General features: G+C 40.1%; 1 protein-coding gene across 4 annotated transcripts in view; it reads right to left on the bottom strand.

The window, feature by feature from the left end:
* Positions 1–19,599, bottom strand: part of ARFGEF3 (ARFGEF family member 3) — a 174,088-nt gene that overhangs the window by 83,792 nt on the left and 70,697 nt on the right. Inside the window, exons 6-9 of one of the 4 annotated variants that reach the window (XM_045865618.3) lie at positions 17,885–18,016; positions 14,580–14,702; positions 11,145–11,187; positions 8,205–8,283 (exon numbers count right to left, since the gene is read on the bottom strand). In XM_045865618.3, coding sequence (XP_045721574.1) covers positions 8,205–8,283; positions 11,145–11,187; positions 14,580–14,702; positions 17,885–18,016 — 377 coding nt within the window. The remainder of the gene's footprint in view (positions 1–8,204; positions 8,284–11,144; positions 11,188–14,579; positions 14,703–17,884; positions 18,017–19,599) is intronic. The other 3 variants (XM_045865620.3, XM_045865619.3, XM_045865621.3) reach the window with 3 other exon arrangements.

The following is a 19,599-nucleotide window of genomic DNA, read 5'->3' as shown; positions in this document are numbered from 1 at the left end:
GCATGGGAAACACATTGGAAAAAGGCCAGGCGTGAGAGAAGAGTTCATTTGAGGGAGGTGGTTAGCATGGTGGATTGAATTACACCCCGAAAATTTCTGAAGACTGAACCCCTGGTACCTCAGAATGTGCCCTGATGGGAGCTCGGGTCTCTGACACAGGTAATCAAGTTAAAGTGAGGTCATTTGGGAGGGGTCCTAACCCAATATGACCAGTGTCCACATAAAATGGGGAACACTGGCAACAGAGACACATACAGATGGAGGACAATGGAAAAGACCTAAGGAGAAGACGGCCATCTGCAAACCAAGGAGAGCGGTGTGGAACGGATCCTTCCCTGAAGCCCTGGGAAGGAACCAGCTCTGCTCACATCCTGATCTTGGACTTCCAGCATCCAGAACTGGGAGGCAATACATGTCTGTTCTGTAAGCCACCCAGTCTATGGTACTTGGTTATGGCAGCCCAAGCAAACTAATACAGTTTCAGGGACTTTTTTTTTTTTTTTTTTAATTAACAGACTTTTTTTTTTTTTAGAACAGTTTCAGATGTATAGAAAAACTGAGCACGGGATGGAGTTACTGTGTTCTACCCGGCCCGGCATGTGGTTTATCCTGTTATTAACAGCTTACATTAGGATAGCACATTTGCTACAGTTAAAGGACCAGTACTGACGTATCATTATCAATTAAATTCCACAGTTTATTCCAGAAACGTTCAAACTCTTAATGTGTTCAATTGTCTAAACTTTTCAAAAGACCACTGATCATATTATCTTTTAAATGGTCAACACTTCACTAGCTTGTGTTTGAATTTCTTTTTTGAAGGCAACATGGTTTTTCAATGGACAAATTATTTTCCTTGTAGTTATTATTATGAGATTAATCCATAGAGCCAGACTAAAAAAAAACCATACAATTTCATGGAATGCATGTTCTTATATCCAGGCTGTTTTCTGCCGAACCCACCAGAAAGTATTAAACTCCAGGTGGGTGGTAAGTGACCAACAGGAATAAGGAAGAATTTAATGTTCGAGTGCACATTTATGACAAATATATAATAAATACTTCTAAGAGAATTCATTCAGGAGTCCTGTATGTTCCAAAAAAGGAGGAACTTGCTTTGAAAAAATCATTTTTGATTGTGTCTCTTTTCTCCTAACTTAAATAAATGCCAAAAGGAAGTTTAATGCCCTTAACAGCTCAAATAACTCCCAGGAGAAGAGGGTGAATGGGACAGGCAAGACCAGTGACGGAGAGACTAAAAACTTAAGGAGACAGGATGGAAGAAGAGGAAAGTTAACACCAGACCATCACAAAGCCCAGAAGGTTATACACATACCACTGCCTAACTGAGAAAGGTTGCACGGATGCAAGATGAAGGATCACAAGAAAGGGGGGCTGCAGGTCCCTCGTTTAAGTGCTGTGTTAGATTCCTTGGCAATAGGGCTCTGTAAAATTGACCTCAAGCTCTAAAACTGGTTGGCAAGCTACAGCCCAAGGGCAAAATCCTGCCCATGGTCCCATGAACTAAAAATGATTTTTACCTTTTTAAGGGGTTGTAGAACAAGAACAGAGGCAGTATGTGGCCCTTCACAGAAAAAGTATGCTCATACTCTGCGATGATCTCCCTTGTCCAAAGAGAACTGTCTAATGAGTAAAATAATGCCATTATTCTGAAAAAGGGAATTCCGCGGGGCGTCTGGGTGGCTCCGTTGGTTAAGCGTCTGCCTTCAGCTCAGGTCATGATCCTGGGGCCCTGGGATCCAGCCTGGGTGGGGCTCCCTGCTCAGTGGGGAGCCTGCTTCTCCCTCTGCATGCCACTCCCCCTGCTGTGCGCTCTCTCTGGCAAATAAATAAAATAAAATCTATAAAAAAAAGAAAAGGGGAATTCTGCTTATATTTGGATGTACTCTACCACACCTGCTAATGGGGGAAAAAGAGGTGGGTAAAGGCTGAGTTTCCACAAAAATTATTACCAAGAGGAAGGTGGTGGTTGGAGGAAGAATAAGAAAGGTAAGACATACTTAGCCATTTTGGGGCCAGGTAAGGACTTTATGTTTCTATACTCCTACACCCACAAGCTTCCCTATGCTTTTGCGCAAGACATCATTCCTGACCAGAAACAGCATATTCTTCATCCTTAAGAGACTAGAGAAACAAGGAAGCAAGTAGGTAAAGCATCGTGTAAGAACGGCTACAAATGAATAATTTAATGCAAGGTTCTATGAGAGTATAAGGGAGTGGCATCTAATCCTTAGGAAGATCCAGAAAGAATTTCTAAAGGAAAAGGCATCTTCATGGAAACCTAAAGTTCAAGTAGGAGTCTTGCATGGCGGTGTTGGGGAGAGGATGGTAGTGGTCTGTGATTGGAACAGAGCGTGAGGATACCATCGGCAAGAGGTGGGACTGGGGAGGTGGCAGGGGCCAGATCAGGAAGGGCTTGTCTGGACTTTATTCTGCAGGTAGGAGAGTGACAAGACCAAATTTACATTTTAGAACAATCATTCTGGATGCTGTAGAAATGAACGGATTGGAGAAGGCAAAACAGAAGAGTCATAAACCAATAAGCCACATTTTGAAAAAGTTCTGAAAGAACCATCTCTGCTATACTCTCAGGCTAATCTTTCTGACCAATCACCAGACTCATTAAGAAAAATAATTATTAAATGCCCCAATTCAAAAATGTCTATCTTCCTCATATAAGTGAGATCATATGAGGAATTTGAGAAACAAGACAGAGGATCATAGGGGAAGGGAGGGAAAGATGCAACAAGATGAAACCAGAGATGGAGACAAACCATAAGGGACTCTTAATCTCAGGAAACAAACTGAGGGTTGCTGGAGGGGAGAGGGGTGGGAGGGATCAGGTGGCTGGGTGATGGACATAGGGGAAGGTATGTGCTATGGTGAGTGCTGTGAATTGTGTAAGACTGATGAATCACAGACCTGTACCCCTGAAACAAATAATACATTTATGTTAATAAAAAAACCTCCCATATTTATGTATTAATAAACTTCATTTATTCTAGTTCACTAATATTTCACATTATACATCCACATCCACAAAGAAATTAACATGTATGAGATAAAATTAAATATAAATAAAAGTTTATGTGTGTTTTTCTCTCAGAAAAAAAGTGTGTCTTTCAAACAGTCAGACTTGCATCACAAAACTAAAAAACTATAGACGATAAAGATTTTCAGTTTCTGAAACTGGAACTAAACCCACAGAAAAGCTACGAGCAGTCAAAGTTCCTCTGAATATCTGCAGAGTACGCCTCAGCAATACTGCAACCCCAAGTCGTCAGACCTGATGAGAGAGAGGATGCATTGCCAAGGTAACTGGCCTGGGAGTCTCCTTGGAGACCAAACACAGCAGCTTTCCTGTGGGCTGCAGCAGTCTGTAAAAAACGGGTGCTCATGGCCTTGCATGAGTCATGGCACTAGAAGAGCTGTCTGAAATGTAAGCAACTTCCACACATGCCCCTCACGAGATACACATATGCATGTGCACCATGTGTGTGCGGTTCTTATTTGTCTGACTGTAGACAGACACATATGTGAAAAGCACAGGGCAGCGAGAAGCCAAGAAACCAGCCAACTCTTCCAAAACACATGAGGAAAAATCTGCCAACATGGAGGGTTGCGAGTCCCTTGGCCTGGTCTTCTGTTTGAGCATTTCATGGCTGACAGGTTGTGTAGCTGCTGGTCTCATTCTCTGCCCATCTCTGAATTTCTCCCCAGGCTCAAGATCCATGGAGAACGACTCTCGTGAGGGGACCAGTGGGCCATGAAAGCTGAGGAGCCCCCATCCTGACAAGGTGACTGCAAGGGTAAGCTGGCAGCACGTTCTGGATCTCTGGAGTTCTCAGAATTTTGTTTGACGATGAATCACTTGGATCCTACCTCCCTTTGAGACAATTCAAATTTAGGTAGAAAGGGAGAGAGGGACTTAAGTAACTGTAAGAAGTGGAATGAAATTTAACACGTGACAGGAACACCTGGCCTTGCCTCATTGCTTCTGAGAATGCTTTGGTGTCCACTCCTCTCTGACATTCAGCACTGGGACGAGAGGGAAGTGGGGAGAGGCTGACAGGAGACCAACGGGCAGAGAATGAATATCTTTCTAAGCCAGTTATCCCTCCAAAAACTCAGACTTAAAAAGCATCATGTAACTCAACATGCCTAATATAGAGTTCTATTAATAACACACCTCCAAGGTGTGGGCGTTGTTCTGCGTACCTGGATGCATTCTGTGAATCCTCCCCGGAGACTGAGCATATCGTGACTACATACCCTTACAGAGTGAAAGCTCTATGAGGTATGTGGGCACTGATTTTTGGAAATAGCTGTCGAGGGGAAGTACAGACCATAGTGTGATTTCAGAGGAAGATGGTATTTAGAAGGTGGGAGAAATGTCAAGTTTAGCTAATAGAAATAAAAGGAGTTCAGGTAGCAAATTCAGAAGAAATTATAAAAGGTGTGAAAACTTAACAAGAAGAATAAAGAGAACCACCAGATTGAAAGCAGCCAAGAGCATGATACCATCTGACCAGGTGGCCCTTACAGGTTTCCTGTTTAAGCTAATGCTTAAGCATGCTGCACCCCAGCTTCCTTAGCAACAGAATTCTCCTCTTAGGGTAATGCAGTCATCATGGGAAAGACCATATTCAAACACAGTGAGCGGTCTCCAGAGGCAGAATGATGACTGGGGAATTGCATTGAAAAACCAAGCAAGACCATGGGAATCCTATAAAAACCATTAAGCTTTATAACAACATGCCCAAAGCCATCTTTGAGCTAATGTCCAATGAGAAATCCTAGAACAACATATATGTGTCACGTGAATTATTTTTCCCATTTAAAGCCTATTCCCAAGGCATATGGTTCAGAAATATTTTCATTTTTTTAAAAAAGATTTTATTTATTTATTTGACAGAGAGAGAGAGAGCGAGAACAGGAACACAAGCAGGGAGGGGTAGAGGGAGAAAGAGACTCCCCGCCGAGGAGGGAGCCCGATGCAGGGCTCGATCCCAGGACCCTGGGATCATGACCTGAGCTGAAGGCAGACACTTAACAACTGAGCCACCCAGGAGCCCCTCATTTTTTTTTTTTTTCAGTGACCGACTATCTATGCCCTTTAGCTTGTAATATGTGTATGTATGCATTTGCAATGTCTGTTTGTGCAATGTATTTTCTTAATTATCTACAAATGTCTGATGTAAGAAGTTTCATGTCCCAAAGTGCATCATAAACCAGAATTAGCACTGACAATTCTAAAAGTAAACAATTTCAGAATATATATAAGATATTTATTACATGTTAGGCACTATGCAGTTAAAAAATCCCATTTATCCCAAAACTTCCTAGAAGATACCAATACTGAATGTCTATAATAATTAAAACAGGCATAACCCTGGACTGTCCCAGGTACACTGGGTCATATGGTCACTCTACAGATGGCAGCCCCTACAGCTGATGTTAGAGACATCCAGGTTTTAAAGAGCCATGAACTTGAAGCCCTTACTGGACCTAGCTGAAGACTTTCTTGACCAATAAATAACATTATGTTTTAAATCTATCATTCATAGACCTACAGATTTGTTCTGACTTATCTTGGTGGCTAGCTTTCAATTATTAATGGCATAACTACCTTGAGCTTTTCTAGTACTGAAAACCTTAGTTTTCTCTTAGCACACTATTCAGGGGGAAAAAAATGTGTAGTTTTTTTTTTTTTTTCCTTGCCTGCAAGGTAATGAACAAAGCCTTTATATTTTTCAAAGTTTTGACAGTCTTTGTTTTATTCCCTGATGATGCTAAGACCTGAGGGGGTGGGGGATGGAGAAGAAGCCTCTTGGACAGCTGGTGACTGCCTAGGTGCTACCAGCGAGCTGGGGCGTCCCCCTTGGTGAACACAAACAACTTCACAGGATGTTAATATCAGGTGAGGACCCTCCACAACGGTGACAGAACAAGATGAAAGCCAATCTACAAACTGGCCTGAACAGAAGTTTAAGAAAGGAATCCTGTACAACCACAAAAATGACCAAGTATCATCCTCCCCTGTGAATGACTCCTGTTTCTTCTCCGATGACATCTCCTCATCTGTTCCTCCCATCACCTAAACAAAAACAGAAGATGTCCCATCCAGGGATGCCCCTGCTTTCGGACAGCACCCAATCTTTGAACAGACCTTCAGTTCCTTTCACCTGCTCCAAATCACCTAGCTCTGGTTCAAAACTATAACAATCCCTCCTAACATCCTTTGCCTGCATACCCCAGGCTCCTTGGAGTGTACAGACTCCCTCACTATTACAAGTTGATAAACCAAATTCTCTTAGCCTCAGGTAATTTTTGGCTATTGGGAATCAACTATCTTTTAAGTAAACTTTCTCATTTGATTCTTACAAAAACCCTAATATATTTTTTATCACTAATATTATATTACATACAAACAATAATAAATAATATATTAATTATTTTATGGGATACATAAGCTTACAGTGGTTAGGAGCTCTGCCCAAAGTCAAGAGGAAGTAAGGGGCCAAACAGGGGTCTTACCCAGCTAGTGCAACAAAGATAATGCAGTTGAGCCAATAGTGATTAAACACCATATATGTTTATATCTTAGGAGAAAACAAGCCAATGAGAAACATCCCCCAGCTCTGATGTAACAGCTGGCTCTGCTAGAAGGGAGAGGAACGAGGCAGGGGTGGGGAGGAGTGAGCACTAGAAGAAATCTAAACCCTGGTCATGGATGTGTACAGTGAACATGTAACCTGTTCCAGGCAGGACACTGTTAAGAGTGAAGGAGGGTGATGACAATCATACAGAACAGGCATAACCTGGAACTGTCTGTCCCAAGGTAATCAGGTCACATGAAGACTCTACAGATAGGGTCACCATAGTTGGTGTTAGAGTCTTGAGGTTAGGATCACAGTCTGAGTCTCAGGCTTATGGCCCCAACTCTCCATGGTCAGGGGAGATGGGGACTTGAGCAGAGTACAGGAGAAGCCAATTAGACCCGGCATCTGCTTTTAGACATATCCCCTCTGAGGAAAAATAATGTTCTGCCTAGGGTCCTGGGGTGAGAGAAACTTGCAGTTGAAGAAGCACTGTGGAAGAAGCGCTTTTCTTTTTCGCTTGTACTACCTATGGATTAAATGGGTCTCTTCATTGTTTAAGTGCCTAATGTGAAGGGAGCTTAATTTGGTCAAAATGTGCAGGTGATCTAGAGGAATGATGGATACACTGATATAGAAACCGTTGGGCAAAAACTCTGAAAAGTCATTCTAAGCTTAGCTTTCAAAAATCCTAAGTTTACTAAAAAAGAAACGAAAACAAAAACAAAAACCCTACAAGTTTCTGCAACTTTTCCAGCAAAGTGAAAGGCCTCACTAATGTTTCAACGAGACTATGTCTCCCAACTTATTACTATATAGGAAATTCTATGAGTAAAGTTTTCTGAATTATCAAATGTTCTAGTTACCAGCAAATGATAGTGTCTTTCATAACTCAAAGGGCATTTCAGAACCTTATTGTGTTGTAGATTTTGCAATTAACTATATATGTAGCTGGTAAAGACTTTTCATCTCATCTTGGAAAGTCTAGCCCTTTTATGACATAGATGCATAAATTAATAAGTTAACTTACTGCATGGAGAGTTGGAGCATTGGATATCATCTATATGATCTAATATCAAGGATTAAACTGGCGTGCAAAAAAATGAGTCTATAAAAGTCAGAGCAATGTGTTCTTTTCAAAAATATGCATGTGAACTCACAGGCTTGGGAAATGTTACAAGGAATATAGAAAGACCACAGAGCCCATCCTTGCCATTAATGGAGGTCAATGAGAAGACTCATTTAGAGTCACACAGCTGGGACGTGCCCAGGATACATCAACTAGCTTTGTCAACTACCTCTTACCCAACATCCTTCTCACTCAGCTCCATGCTAGAGGAATTAAGTCTTCTTTTAGGCTATTGTTTTCCCATGTCTCATGAGAAAATTATATCCTTCAGTCATGGTATTTGGTAATGTGGGTTTGCCCAAAGTCATTGAATCGATTTCTCAGGAATGACAGGTGAATACCAATGGGAGTAACCACTGTCCCTATAATCTGCAATTGTGAGTGATGCTGTAGGCAAAAGTTATCTCAGAAATAGACCATTGGTGAATAAGAACACCAATGTCGGAGGCACTTACTTGATGGCGGCTTGCAGCTTCTCACACAGAACAGTGAGCACAGAGACAAGGTCATCACAGAGGGATTCAACTGTCGACCCTTCAAACAGAAGAGGTTACAAGCATTAGACATTGGCAGAGGGCACTAGAAGCTTCCTCAACAGTCTTTCCCATCCTCTGCTTTTGATGTTTTCAGAACTGAAAAGAAGGTTCAGTTGCTGAGCCTTCCTTAGGTCATTAAAATGATCATAGAAAACATAATTATTTGTTTCTGAAGTAAAACACTTCAAAAACACATTTCAGAAAGAAAATGATACATTGTTGACTATTATAAATAAAACTCATTCACACTTAACAAAAGGAGACTTGATTAATTTAAGAAACAACACAACTGACAACAATTTTCTCAATATGTAGGCCCGTAGACTACAAATGTATCCCTTATTCTGACCTTTGGAATTTCTGGATCTCTTGAGCAGATTTGAGTTATATCAAATATAACTGTGTTTATATTAAACATGGCAGCGTGGAAGAATATAGAATAGAATTCTACCAAACTAAAACACAAGTTATATTAAACATGGCAGCGTGGAAGAAAGATGGGCTTCTCAAACTACGGAAATAGGGAAAGAGGGCAAAATAACTTAGTCCCCATCTGCACTACTTTACCTATTTGCCCAGCATCCTCAGGGCACACAGTTGCTAACAGAGCAGGGACCAATGCCAGAAGAAAGAATTTTCCCTCCAAACATGTTCATGCCCAGAATCTAGCAACAAAACTCCCACAGAAGCACTGAACGTATTGGAGAAAGGGTGAAATTTAGTTCAGGTATTGGTCCACAACTTGCTGATCGCGTGAGCTTGGGTAAGCTTCAGTTCTCCGTTTGGTGGAATGGGGACAAATAATCTCAATCTTACAGAATTGCTGGGCCCAGTGAAGTAAAAAGTGGAAGCATTTAAAACACCTTTAAAGATCTATATAATTGTGGCTGAGTATTTGATGAATGTAGACATAAAAAAAAAAAATGACCATGAGGTCAAGGTAGATGGAGAAAAAATGGCAAGAGTGAAAGATAGAAAATGACAGTAAAGTCAGAGGAGGGTGGGAAAGAGAAATGGCTAATCCTGAGAATTTATGACCTTCCATGCAGAAACAAACCTGAGAAATGACAAAGTATAATAAGACACCACTAAAAATAAATAAAACCCATAAGTAGTCCTTAAACTCCATTTTAGATATATGTCAGTAAGTCCATCCAGTTTTTACTAATATTATATTTTTAAAGATAAACCTTTGGCCAAGAGGACTTGGACCTCCTCTTTGGTTTATAAAACCAAAGTGAAGGTTTTACGGAACCGTGGTGGCCCAAGAGAGGAAACGACAAGTGGAGTGTGACATTGGGAGCTTCCACAGGAGGCAAGGTGCTGAAGCCCATTCCAGTCTGCAGCCCAAGAGGGGAGCAAGAGGCAATTAAAACCATATGCTCCAGCAATGCCTTCAGAGATGACTTAATGCCTTTCTCACTTCTTTCCTTCACTCTGTGTCTCCTAATTGTGACTGGCTGTTTTTCTCTTCCCCTTTCATTCCCCTTTTCATCCTCTCTGTAACCACCTTCCCCCTCACCCCTGCCTTTTCTTATTATGAACATGCAAAAATATCAAAGGAAAGCAGATTTTCCAGTATTTTTTAAATTACTGAATAAAATCTGAAATAAAACATATTTCCATTTTTTTAAATTAGATGGTCTGAATTTTTCATTTCTCTTTCAGAAAACAATACTACCAAACTATTTGACTTATTTCACAAACAGAGAAAGACATGTATCATATGATCTCACTGATATGAGGAATTCTTAATCGCAGGAAACAAACTGAGTGTTGTTGGAGTGGGGGGTGGGGTGGGAGGGATGGGGGGACTGGGTGATAGACACTGGGGAGGGTATGTGCTCTGGTAAGCGCTGTGAATTGTGCAAGACTGTTGAATCTCAGATCTGTACCTCTGAAACAAATAATGCAATATATGTTAAGAAAAAAAAAAAAAAAGAAGAAGAAGAAGAAGGTAGCGGGAGGGGAAGAATGAAGCGGGGGAAATCGGAGGGGTAGATGAACCATGAGAGACGATGGACTCTGAAAAACAGAGTTCTAGAGGGGAGGGGGGTGGGAGGATGGGTTAGCCTGGTGGTGGGTATTTAGGAGGGCACATTCTGCATGGAGCACTGGGTGTTGTGCACAAACAATGAATCATGGAACACTTCATCTAAAACTAATGTTGTAATGTAAGGGGATTAACATAAGAATAAAAAAATTAAAAAAAAAATTGTATATATACAATACTACCAAACTAAAACACAAAACAAAAGACCGAAAAAAACAAAAACCAAACTGCTTGTCAGTTATAGGTAGACCTTTGTTTTTCCTTTTCCTCTAGGTCAGAATGAAATTCCTTACCTTGATTTCATCTGCCACTTACACTGAGCTGTTTGTCCTACTGTCAGATTCCCTGTGAGATTCATTTGTTTCATATGAAAAAAATGGCATTTCACAAACTTACTTTGGTACAATAGCTCTATGCCGATCAGGTTTCCACAGCCCTCTAGCCAATTCTCATTTTAACAATTATAAACGTGACTTCATGGAGAACGAAACAAAACAAAAACAAAACAATGACAAAGAAAAAAAAAACAACCAAAAAAACCAAAGCCACAAAAAAACCCCAGGGTCCAACAGGAAGGTATATGAAGAGTGACTCTCCCAGGGTTGGGACAGAAACAGGCACAGGGGGCAGGGTGCAGGGCCAGAAGGAAGGTTAAGGAAAGGCTGACGAAGTACTGAGGCAAAGCTAAGCAGAAGCTCCGCTCCCTGAGACAGCCCCACTCACCTCTACATTCCCAGCGCCAAGCACACAGTGGGCATTCTTAGACTCGCTTTTTTAAACTGAACTAGAAAAATCAAATCCAATACCTGGATTCCTGAATTCCTGTGGGACATCTGGGTTTTCAATTATCTAGGAAGGGAGACACACACAGGACAATTAGGAGATTCAGGCACAAAAATTCCTGACTCTTAGACAATGGAAAATTCTAGGGAACAAATGTCATTCTGAGTGCTCTGGGCTCAACTAACTTTCCTAAGTGCACCCTCCAGCTCTTGATAGCATTTCATTATTCATAGTATTTAGGAGAAGACTCTGATGTCTGGAACTGAGCTCATCAGTTCCTAAAATAATTCATTCCAGACTCCACAATCTTCAACAAGCTTTAAGCCCTTAACGCACTGTATGATTCCAGGCTGCTGAGCTAGGGCTTGGAGCTAGCCCTGTGTAAACTGCCAGAGTTGGCTCCAAGGTCACAGACTACACTTTGATTGGCACCTACTGAAGGACTCTTAGTAATAAGAAGGATCAGGTTCCTGAATTTTAAAATACAGGTCTATAGAAAGGTTCTTCAGTCTCCCTACCTCAGCACTGGGAGAGAAGAGGGCATTTTCAGGCTGATCAACTGCCAGACATAAAAATCATCCCAGGGCACCGCTTTGTCTTTTAAACTTGTTACGGGCACATATTTTTACTATTCTTTGTTCATCAGTTTGCAAGCTCAGCTGCTTCCATAGCATTCATCGTGAAAGGCTACGTCAATGTCTACAGCTCGGCAGTGGCTAAATACTGAGTGTAGAACAACATTTTCTGGAGGAAATACATTCAATTCATTTTTAAAGGACAGGAGAAACACTACCACCTACTCCCTAAGTATTTACATGTGGCATTTTGCTTTTTGAAATTAGTAACTTATAATTTAACAAAGGCTTTCATCATCTAAATAATTCAACAATAAAGCTTGATAATAACTCTAAGATCCTGATGGTACAAAATCAAATTGCATAATCTGTCCTGGAAGTAGGGATGGACATGAGGTTGAAGATGCAGTTGACCCATGAGCAATGTGGGGGTTGGGGGAACCGATCACCCCGTAGAGTCAAAAATCTGTGTGTCATTTTGGACTCCCCTAAAACATGACTACTAAGAGCCTCGTGTTGAGTAGAAACCTTGCCAATAACATAAACAAGTCAATTAACACATAGTTTGTATGCTATATGTAATATAGTCTGTATTCTTCTAATAAAGTAAGATAGAAAAAAGAAAGTGTTATTAAGAATATCATAAGAAAAAGTACAGTACTATATTTATGAAGAAAATCTGTATATTAGTGGACTTGCACAGTTCAAACCCATGTTGTTCAAGGATCAAATGTACATTTCATGCTAGATTTATTTTCTTTCCATTGTATTTAAATCTTCCTAATTCTGAGGTGGCCCAGGATTCCTTCCTGTGATGGGTTGTGCTACACACTACACATCTTCCCCAGGTAAGGCTAGGTATGCCATGGGAGAAGACACAGTCTCCTTTGAATGAACCTCACCACTCCTATAGACCACTTCCCTTTATTAGCTTTTTAAAAATCACCATTCTTAGCTGACAAAACTTAGGTCTCCCTCTAGTAGATATCCCAGGTGCTTCAAATATTAGCATCCTGAGAATTACTTTTCTGGGACATGGAAACATCTCTGGGGCCTGTATGAGTAACAGAAAGGAAATGACAGGAAACACTAATTTTCCACCTAATTTGGGATCTTGCCTCAGGTTGGGTAAGTCCAGATGGTCAGTGATGAGCAGGACCAAAGGGCTGATTAGACATATAATACCACAAGCAGAGGCAGATAACCCTCTAAGTTTTGTTGTTTTTTTTTTAAGATTTTATTTTTAAGCAATCTCTACACCCAACATGGGGCTCAAACTCATAACCCCGCGATCAAGAGTCACACACTCTGGGTTTTATCCAGACCTCTAGAGTCTACCTGTCACCCATCTTACAGAAGAGCAACGTGAACTAAAAGGCTGAGTCATTTTACTTGAAACCTAATATTCTTCTCCTTAAAATTTAAAAATAAGATTAAGTGAAGGGATACAATTGAAACCAATTTGAAACTACAAAGTTTCATTTAAATGTTTCATCTTAAAACATTAAGACACCATTAGTATTAAATTATTTCATCACGTTGCCATTTAGCAAGGATGAACTATGAGTGTATGATTAATGTAAGATTTTCTACATCTCAGGTTTACTTCTATTAAAATGTGTTTTTAACACTTTTTCTTAAGTGTTTTTTCCTTAGCATGTTTTCTATTTATAATATGAATTGCTTTTTAACTACTAGTCCCATGCTATCAGATGCAAAATCCTAGTTTAAATGAAGTAGTTTTTAACAAAGGGTAACCTAAGGTAATAGTATCTTGAGATAAAACAATTTTTTAATAGAAACTTGGGCTGTGGACATAGCAAATATTAAAAAAAAGATCAGTATTTGCTTTTTCAGACTAGTATTGCTTTCTCAGACCTGGCTGCCACGGCAGCAGTTAGGAGCCAAGGGGCTTAGTTCTGGCTCTTTCACTGATAAGCTCATTCATTCTAAAATGAATTTAATTTCACCTCTCTGGGCTTCATCTTCCTCATCTGTAAAATGAGGGATAAAAGAATTTGACTAGACAAACCCTAAGGTTCCACTCAACTCTAAAAATTAGAAAATAATTGAAGGTAAAAATTAGAAATGATTTAAGTTAAACATGAGATCTTCATTTCTGTAAAGTTAATTTCTGAGATATTTCAGACTGCCACTGAGATTTCCTATTGTAGAGACTAAAGTGTTCATTTCAGAATACTTCTTGCAGATTTTTAAAGAATTTTAATCTGAATTATTCAGAAGCAGATTTAAAAAAACCCACATACTTATTTTAAAGAAGAATCATTCTTCATTAACATTCCCCAAGGATAAAATATATGAGAAGCCAATTACATTTACATTTTTCCCGGGAACGCTCAATTTTAGACAATCTGTTCAAGTTTAGATCAATAAGCTCCAACGGGCTTTGGTGACAGAGAGAAGGCAAATTGAGCTTTACCCTGATGGCCCCAGCAGGTGAAGGAAGATCTCCTGGAACAATATTTTAGTTAACAAAGAGAAACCGACACCAAACCTCAGAGCAGGTAATTAATTGCTATTAATTTTTCCTAATTTTGAACTTACTTCTGGTATCTGTTAGCAAATTAATACAATGTTTTTATAAAAAAGTTTTCAATCTGAGTTTAAAAAATGATTAAAAAAACAGAATTATAATGACTAAAAAATGATAGGAACCATAAGGAAAAACAACTCTCAAGACTTTAAACAGGCAAAAATATAAAGAGCTTAATTTATATAAATAAATGTTCTTCTAAACCAAGCAAGCCCCTCCTACTGTTTCAGGAGGAAGCCTCCCTGGCAGCAGGTGGGGGATGGAGCATCTAGGATGTGGGACACACAGCATGCAGTTAGTTACACAGGGACGCCGGCAGGCCCGCTCACCGTGTTTTCCTGCCTTTGTCGTAACTGTAAAGTCAAGTCACTCAGCATTTGACTGAGAGTTGCCCGCACAGCAGTGTTTATACTACGCTGGTGACAGCTACATATGTATGTCTCAATGCACACCTGGTAAAGAGATAAGATAGCAACATATACGTTCTGTAGATATCAGTTCATTACCAACATGCTTTGGAATTAACCAGAGAGGATATTAAATCCCTCTTGAATAGAAAGTCAGCCTGATTTAGGACTAATTATCAATGAGCACTATAAATATTTAAAATCCCTGAAAATTTGTTTCTAGGCCTATAGGCAAGTAACATTTTCCTAAAGATTATCACTCTCAGAACTTACTATTCTGAGCATCATAGGAGAATGCAAATTAGTGATTTTTTAGATATGCCAAATAATTCTACTGAGCGCAAACTCAGATGGTTGGAAATTAGTCAGGAAAGGCTCCTTCCATGGCCAGCCAGGAACAGAATTTACTCACTCCTGAGTTATCAAGTATGGGGAAAGGGCTAGTGAATCCCTTTCTGCTGCACTATAAACAAGTTTGATCTTGGGTTAACTCCCTAGCTGTGTTCTTCTGGACACCTGATAAAGGTGGACCATTGGCTGGGTTACTAAGCAGCAATGGCTTAGGGTGAAAGTGTCTCTCAATTACTAAGCTGCATCTGAATTGGGAAAGCTGTGGATGGACTTTAAAAACTTGGTGAGAAGGCCCAGGTTTGGGTTCCCTGGGTGAATCTTGTCGTTGCTCACGTCCTCCGAGGGATGTCAGCCAGCTCTGTTCTTGGAGTTGGTATGGAATTCGGGTTCCTCCATGGTGGAAATATGGGGGCTCCTAAGCCAAGATGACTGCACCCACCAAGGTGGCTCCCGTCTTCTTGCTCCGAGGCTGACATTTGAGATCCACAGACTAGCCGCTGGACTGCTGCAAGGACTCCTTCCTGGGAGAGAGAAATGCCTGCCAGGGCCCTGCTTCTCTTCCCTGGTATGTATCTATGAAGCAAATAATAATGCCAATTGTGGCCTATTTGGGTCTTGCAAATCTGAATGTCTACTTGGACCTGGGAAGACCCCCTGAGGGCTGCAAGCATGAAGAAATCCCAATTTGCAAAAAAAAAAAAAAAAAATCCCTTATTGGATGATGATGATGTTTAATGTTATGACTTTTCAGATTTTATTGCCTCTAAGTCTTCTGGAAGCTATAGGGATGGGCATAACAATAAATGTGCGCTTTAAATATACCTGCTATTTTCTGTCCATCAGTTAGGTCATCCTTTCCTGTTTACTAAGTATATTTAGACCCACAAAAAGAAAGAGATTTAGGGCGCCTGGGTGGCTCAGTTGGTTAAGCGACTGCCTTCAGCTCAGGTCATGATCCTGAAGTCCCAGGATCGAGTCCCGCATCGGGCTCCCTGCTCGGCAGGGAGTCTGCTTCTCCCTCTGACCCTCTCTCATGCTCTCTGTCTCTCATTCTCTCTCTCTCAAAATATATAAATAAAATCTTAAAAATAAATAAATAAATAAATAAAATAAATAAATAAAATAAAATAAAATAAAAAAGAGATTTAATGTACCAAAATTATTTTTCTAGGAAGAACTCTGAGATTATCTACAACAAAAACAAAGTGTTCTCACCTCAATGACAAACTTAATTTGATGGATGAGAAGTCACATGGAAGAGATACTAAGTGTTAACCTTTGTGGCCACTACTGCTTATGCTGGAACTTTCTGTCAGGCCTCACTGTCATAACCTTTTTGGTAAAATAATGATGTAAAAGTGAATATTTTCCAACAGTTAAATTTATCTATTGAATGCTTAATAGTCCAAGTGAGCATTTAAAACTCATACATTTAATTGGAAGTTGGCTTAGATTAATTCATTTTTAGCTAAAAAAGAGAAGTAATTTCCAAAATAATTTATTTTTCAAATTACCATTGAAGGGCACGTCAGTTTTAAATTCATTTTCTCCAATGATCATGGATTATAATGTAAGTGAAGGCACAAATTACACATATGTAGAAAAAAGGTGTCTTAATCCCTGAAGGCGTTTACTTGGCACGTCGTGAAATGATGCACAAACCCGGGAAATACACCCAAATGAGTGCGGTGCTTCCCTTTGATGCAACAAATTCTCAATAGTGTCACAGCAGGACTACTCGTGCCTCAAAATTTAACAGTTTTCTTTAAAGCCTACATTCTCCCCAGAAATCTTTATAGCTGTTGATCTTTAAGATCTCTGAGCTCTGACATAAATTGAGGGGGGATCTCGAAGCTGCAGAAGCATTAAAGATGAAAGAGTAGCTATTTCGAGAGTTGAACTCATAATCTAAGCACGATTCTTTTAAATTTGGACAGCAATACCAGCTCTACAACCTCCCTTCAAAACTTTTATCGGTTACTTTAGACCCGTGAAAGAAAGCACAGCTGAGGAACTGGAGTTTATGTAATGCATACGGTACAGTAACCGGGCAAGAACTTCCTAAATACCAAATGCATTTCTTTGAGTTTTAACGTCACTACCACTTCTAGTGGCTAGTTGCTAATCCCAGGGGTACAATACTGGGGATGACTCATTGCATGTTTACGCTGCTTTAAAAAAAAAAAAAGGTATTGATCTGGGGCGCCTGGGTGGCTCAGTCAGTTAAACATCGACTGTTGATCTCAGCTCAGGTCTTGATCTCAGGGTTGTGAGTTCAAGCCCCGCATTGGGCTCTGTGCTGGGTGTGGAGGCTACTTAATTAAAAAAAAAAAAAAAGGGGTTAATCTAAGAAGCTCATCCTGCTAAAGTTGGATGTGTAAAGTACTTACTATGATAAAAGGGTATCCTTTTAAATATAAAAATGACCATGTACCTGATAATATCACTATCTTTAAGTCCACAGAAAGAAATGCTCTATCAGCTATCTTGACATCTTCTAAAAAAAAAAAAAAGAAAAGGTTCTCATACTTTCTATAATCACAATAAACTGGTAAACCAGGAAGGGTCCTAGAATGAGGGTTTTCATGATAAACCTGATCACTATATTCAAAGCCAATGCTTTTTCACTTTGTAAATGTTTTTTTGCCTCTACCTTGGAGTAGTGCTAAAATGAGCACACTGAATCAGAGAAGTTGAGAGAATAGCAAGTCCAAAGGCAGGCTGAGTTTCTGGGAGAAGGCTCATCAATTTACTTGTGTAGTATTTCCGGTGGCACTTCTACCTCCCCGTGCCCTTTGCTTTCGTAGTGCAGAGTTGACACTTAAGAGCCCCAGTCCTGTTTCTCTGCCAGAGGCTCAAAGGGCCAAGTCAAATACCTTGTGAAAAGCCACAGGACCCTGGTGGCCAGGGAGCGCACGAAGACACAGGGCAGTGAGGAGTTTCGTAATGGACCTTTTAACCATTTCATGCATTTGTGGACGTCCAGCTTTATGGCATGCGACACACAGCTGAGGGCAAAACCACAGAGTTAATAAGGCAAAACAAATGCCGAAAGAAGAAGGAAAAAGAACAAGAAAACACAAGTCCGCAAGCCATACACAGGCAACAAAAGTAAGCAGTATCTTCAGGGAAGAAGACTGATAAATAACAGTACGAGGTTAAACCCAGGGCAGAATCATTGTTATTTCATATGAAGCAGCATAATAGGATGTAGTGGATATTCAACATTGGCCAAAGTGATAACAAATTTTAAAGTAGCCGCCACAAGAGAAATCTGTTTAGCTTTGCAAAATACATAGGACCTTCACTTTGTTGAACTGTGCATTTGCCTTCTCTTTCCTATCTGAACGGGGATCCTGGCAAATCTTTGTTAAAACCGTGCATGATACTGAGTAACAAGTTCCATAAACAGAAGAGCTAGTATGTTTTCAATGGGAAAATTTTTATGGAGATGAAAAATAATTTCTGGTGATAAAACATAGAAAGATCAAAGATTAAGCTACAAGAAAGCAGAAGAAATGTCTTTTTATATAGGGAAGATCATGAAAGCTTGCTGCTCACATTAGAACCATAGACAATTTTCATTATTACTACAAGTCTAAACTACATTGAATCACGATGACAACTCGGTGGCCAGGCCGTTTCCAGGTGAACAGTTGTAACAGGTGGGTATGTGACAGAAGGCACCTCATGCTGATGCACGTGGGTGTGTGCGCACACCCCCCCACACACACACAGAGTGAACTGAAGTTATTTTATTATTCCTAAGAAATATGTGTGTAAGTAAGTTGGACCACAATGCTGGGTGGGGAAATTTGCTGGTTTTCCTTTTGGAAAATTTTTAAAGTGCCCAAGCATACATGGACACCTCTGATTGTGACTTCCCTCTTCCTCCTCCATATTCTTCTTGGCTTAAGCTGCATATTAAAATGGCTTAAGACACCTCAACCCTTTAATTCCTGGTCTACAGAAGGTCTATTGAACTCTAGCCTCTGCCCTATGAATTACCTCAAAATGAAGTAGAGAGGATCTCTGCACTGTTCTGTGTGTCTTCTAACTCCACATAAGTTCTTTTAAGAGCTGTGTAAGTCAGACATTACGGGGAAGTGTGGAAAGTCTCTGCAAAAGGACTCGTTTGCTCAAAACCTGGCCGGCAGCAAACAACCAAAGAACAGACACTTCAGAGGAGTCAAATCAGAGTCAGTAAAGAAACAGGCCCAGAAGGAAGAAAAGAAATGGTTTCCAGAAGGGAAAGTGGAGACACTCCTTAGAACAGGATTTCCTTACTTCAGTGGCCTCAGCCAATTTGAGGTAACAGTCCGGGCTGGGCTCCCTTGACCAGTTTTCTTGCCAGGAGGTGGGGTTACTCCTCCCATTTTTAGAGAGAACATAACAAACAAGATGCTTCTAAGAAAAACTGACTGGGTCACCTGTGTACTTTTTTTCTAGATTTTATCTGCAGACTAATCTCCTTAACTGTATAATATTTTATTTGCTGTCTCAGGAATAATGCTACTACATTAAACTAAAAAAAAAGTATCATTGAACATTCAGGAGGTAGAAGTCAGTCCAATTAAAAAAAAATACTTTA

The sequence above is a fragment of the Mirounga angustirostris genome, unplaced genomic scaffold (assembly GCF_029215605.1).
Source record: "Mirounga angustirostris isolate CCGP_5_RB_7025 unplaced genomic scaffold, mMirAng1.0.hap1 SCAF_8, whole genome shotgun sequence".
Lineage (NCBI taxonomy): Eukaryota > Metazoa > Chordata > Mammalia > Carnivora > Phocidae > Mirounga > Mirounga angustirostris.
Note: the sequence above shows the minus strand (reverse complement) of the source record. Positions and strands in the feature narration are given on the sequence as shown.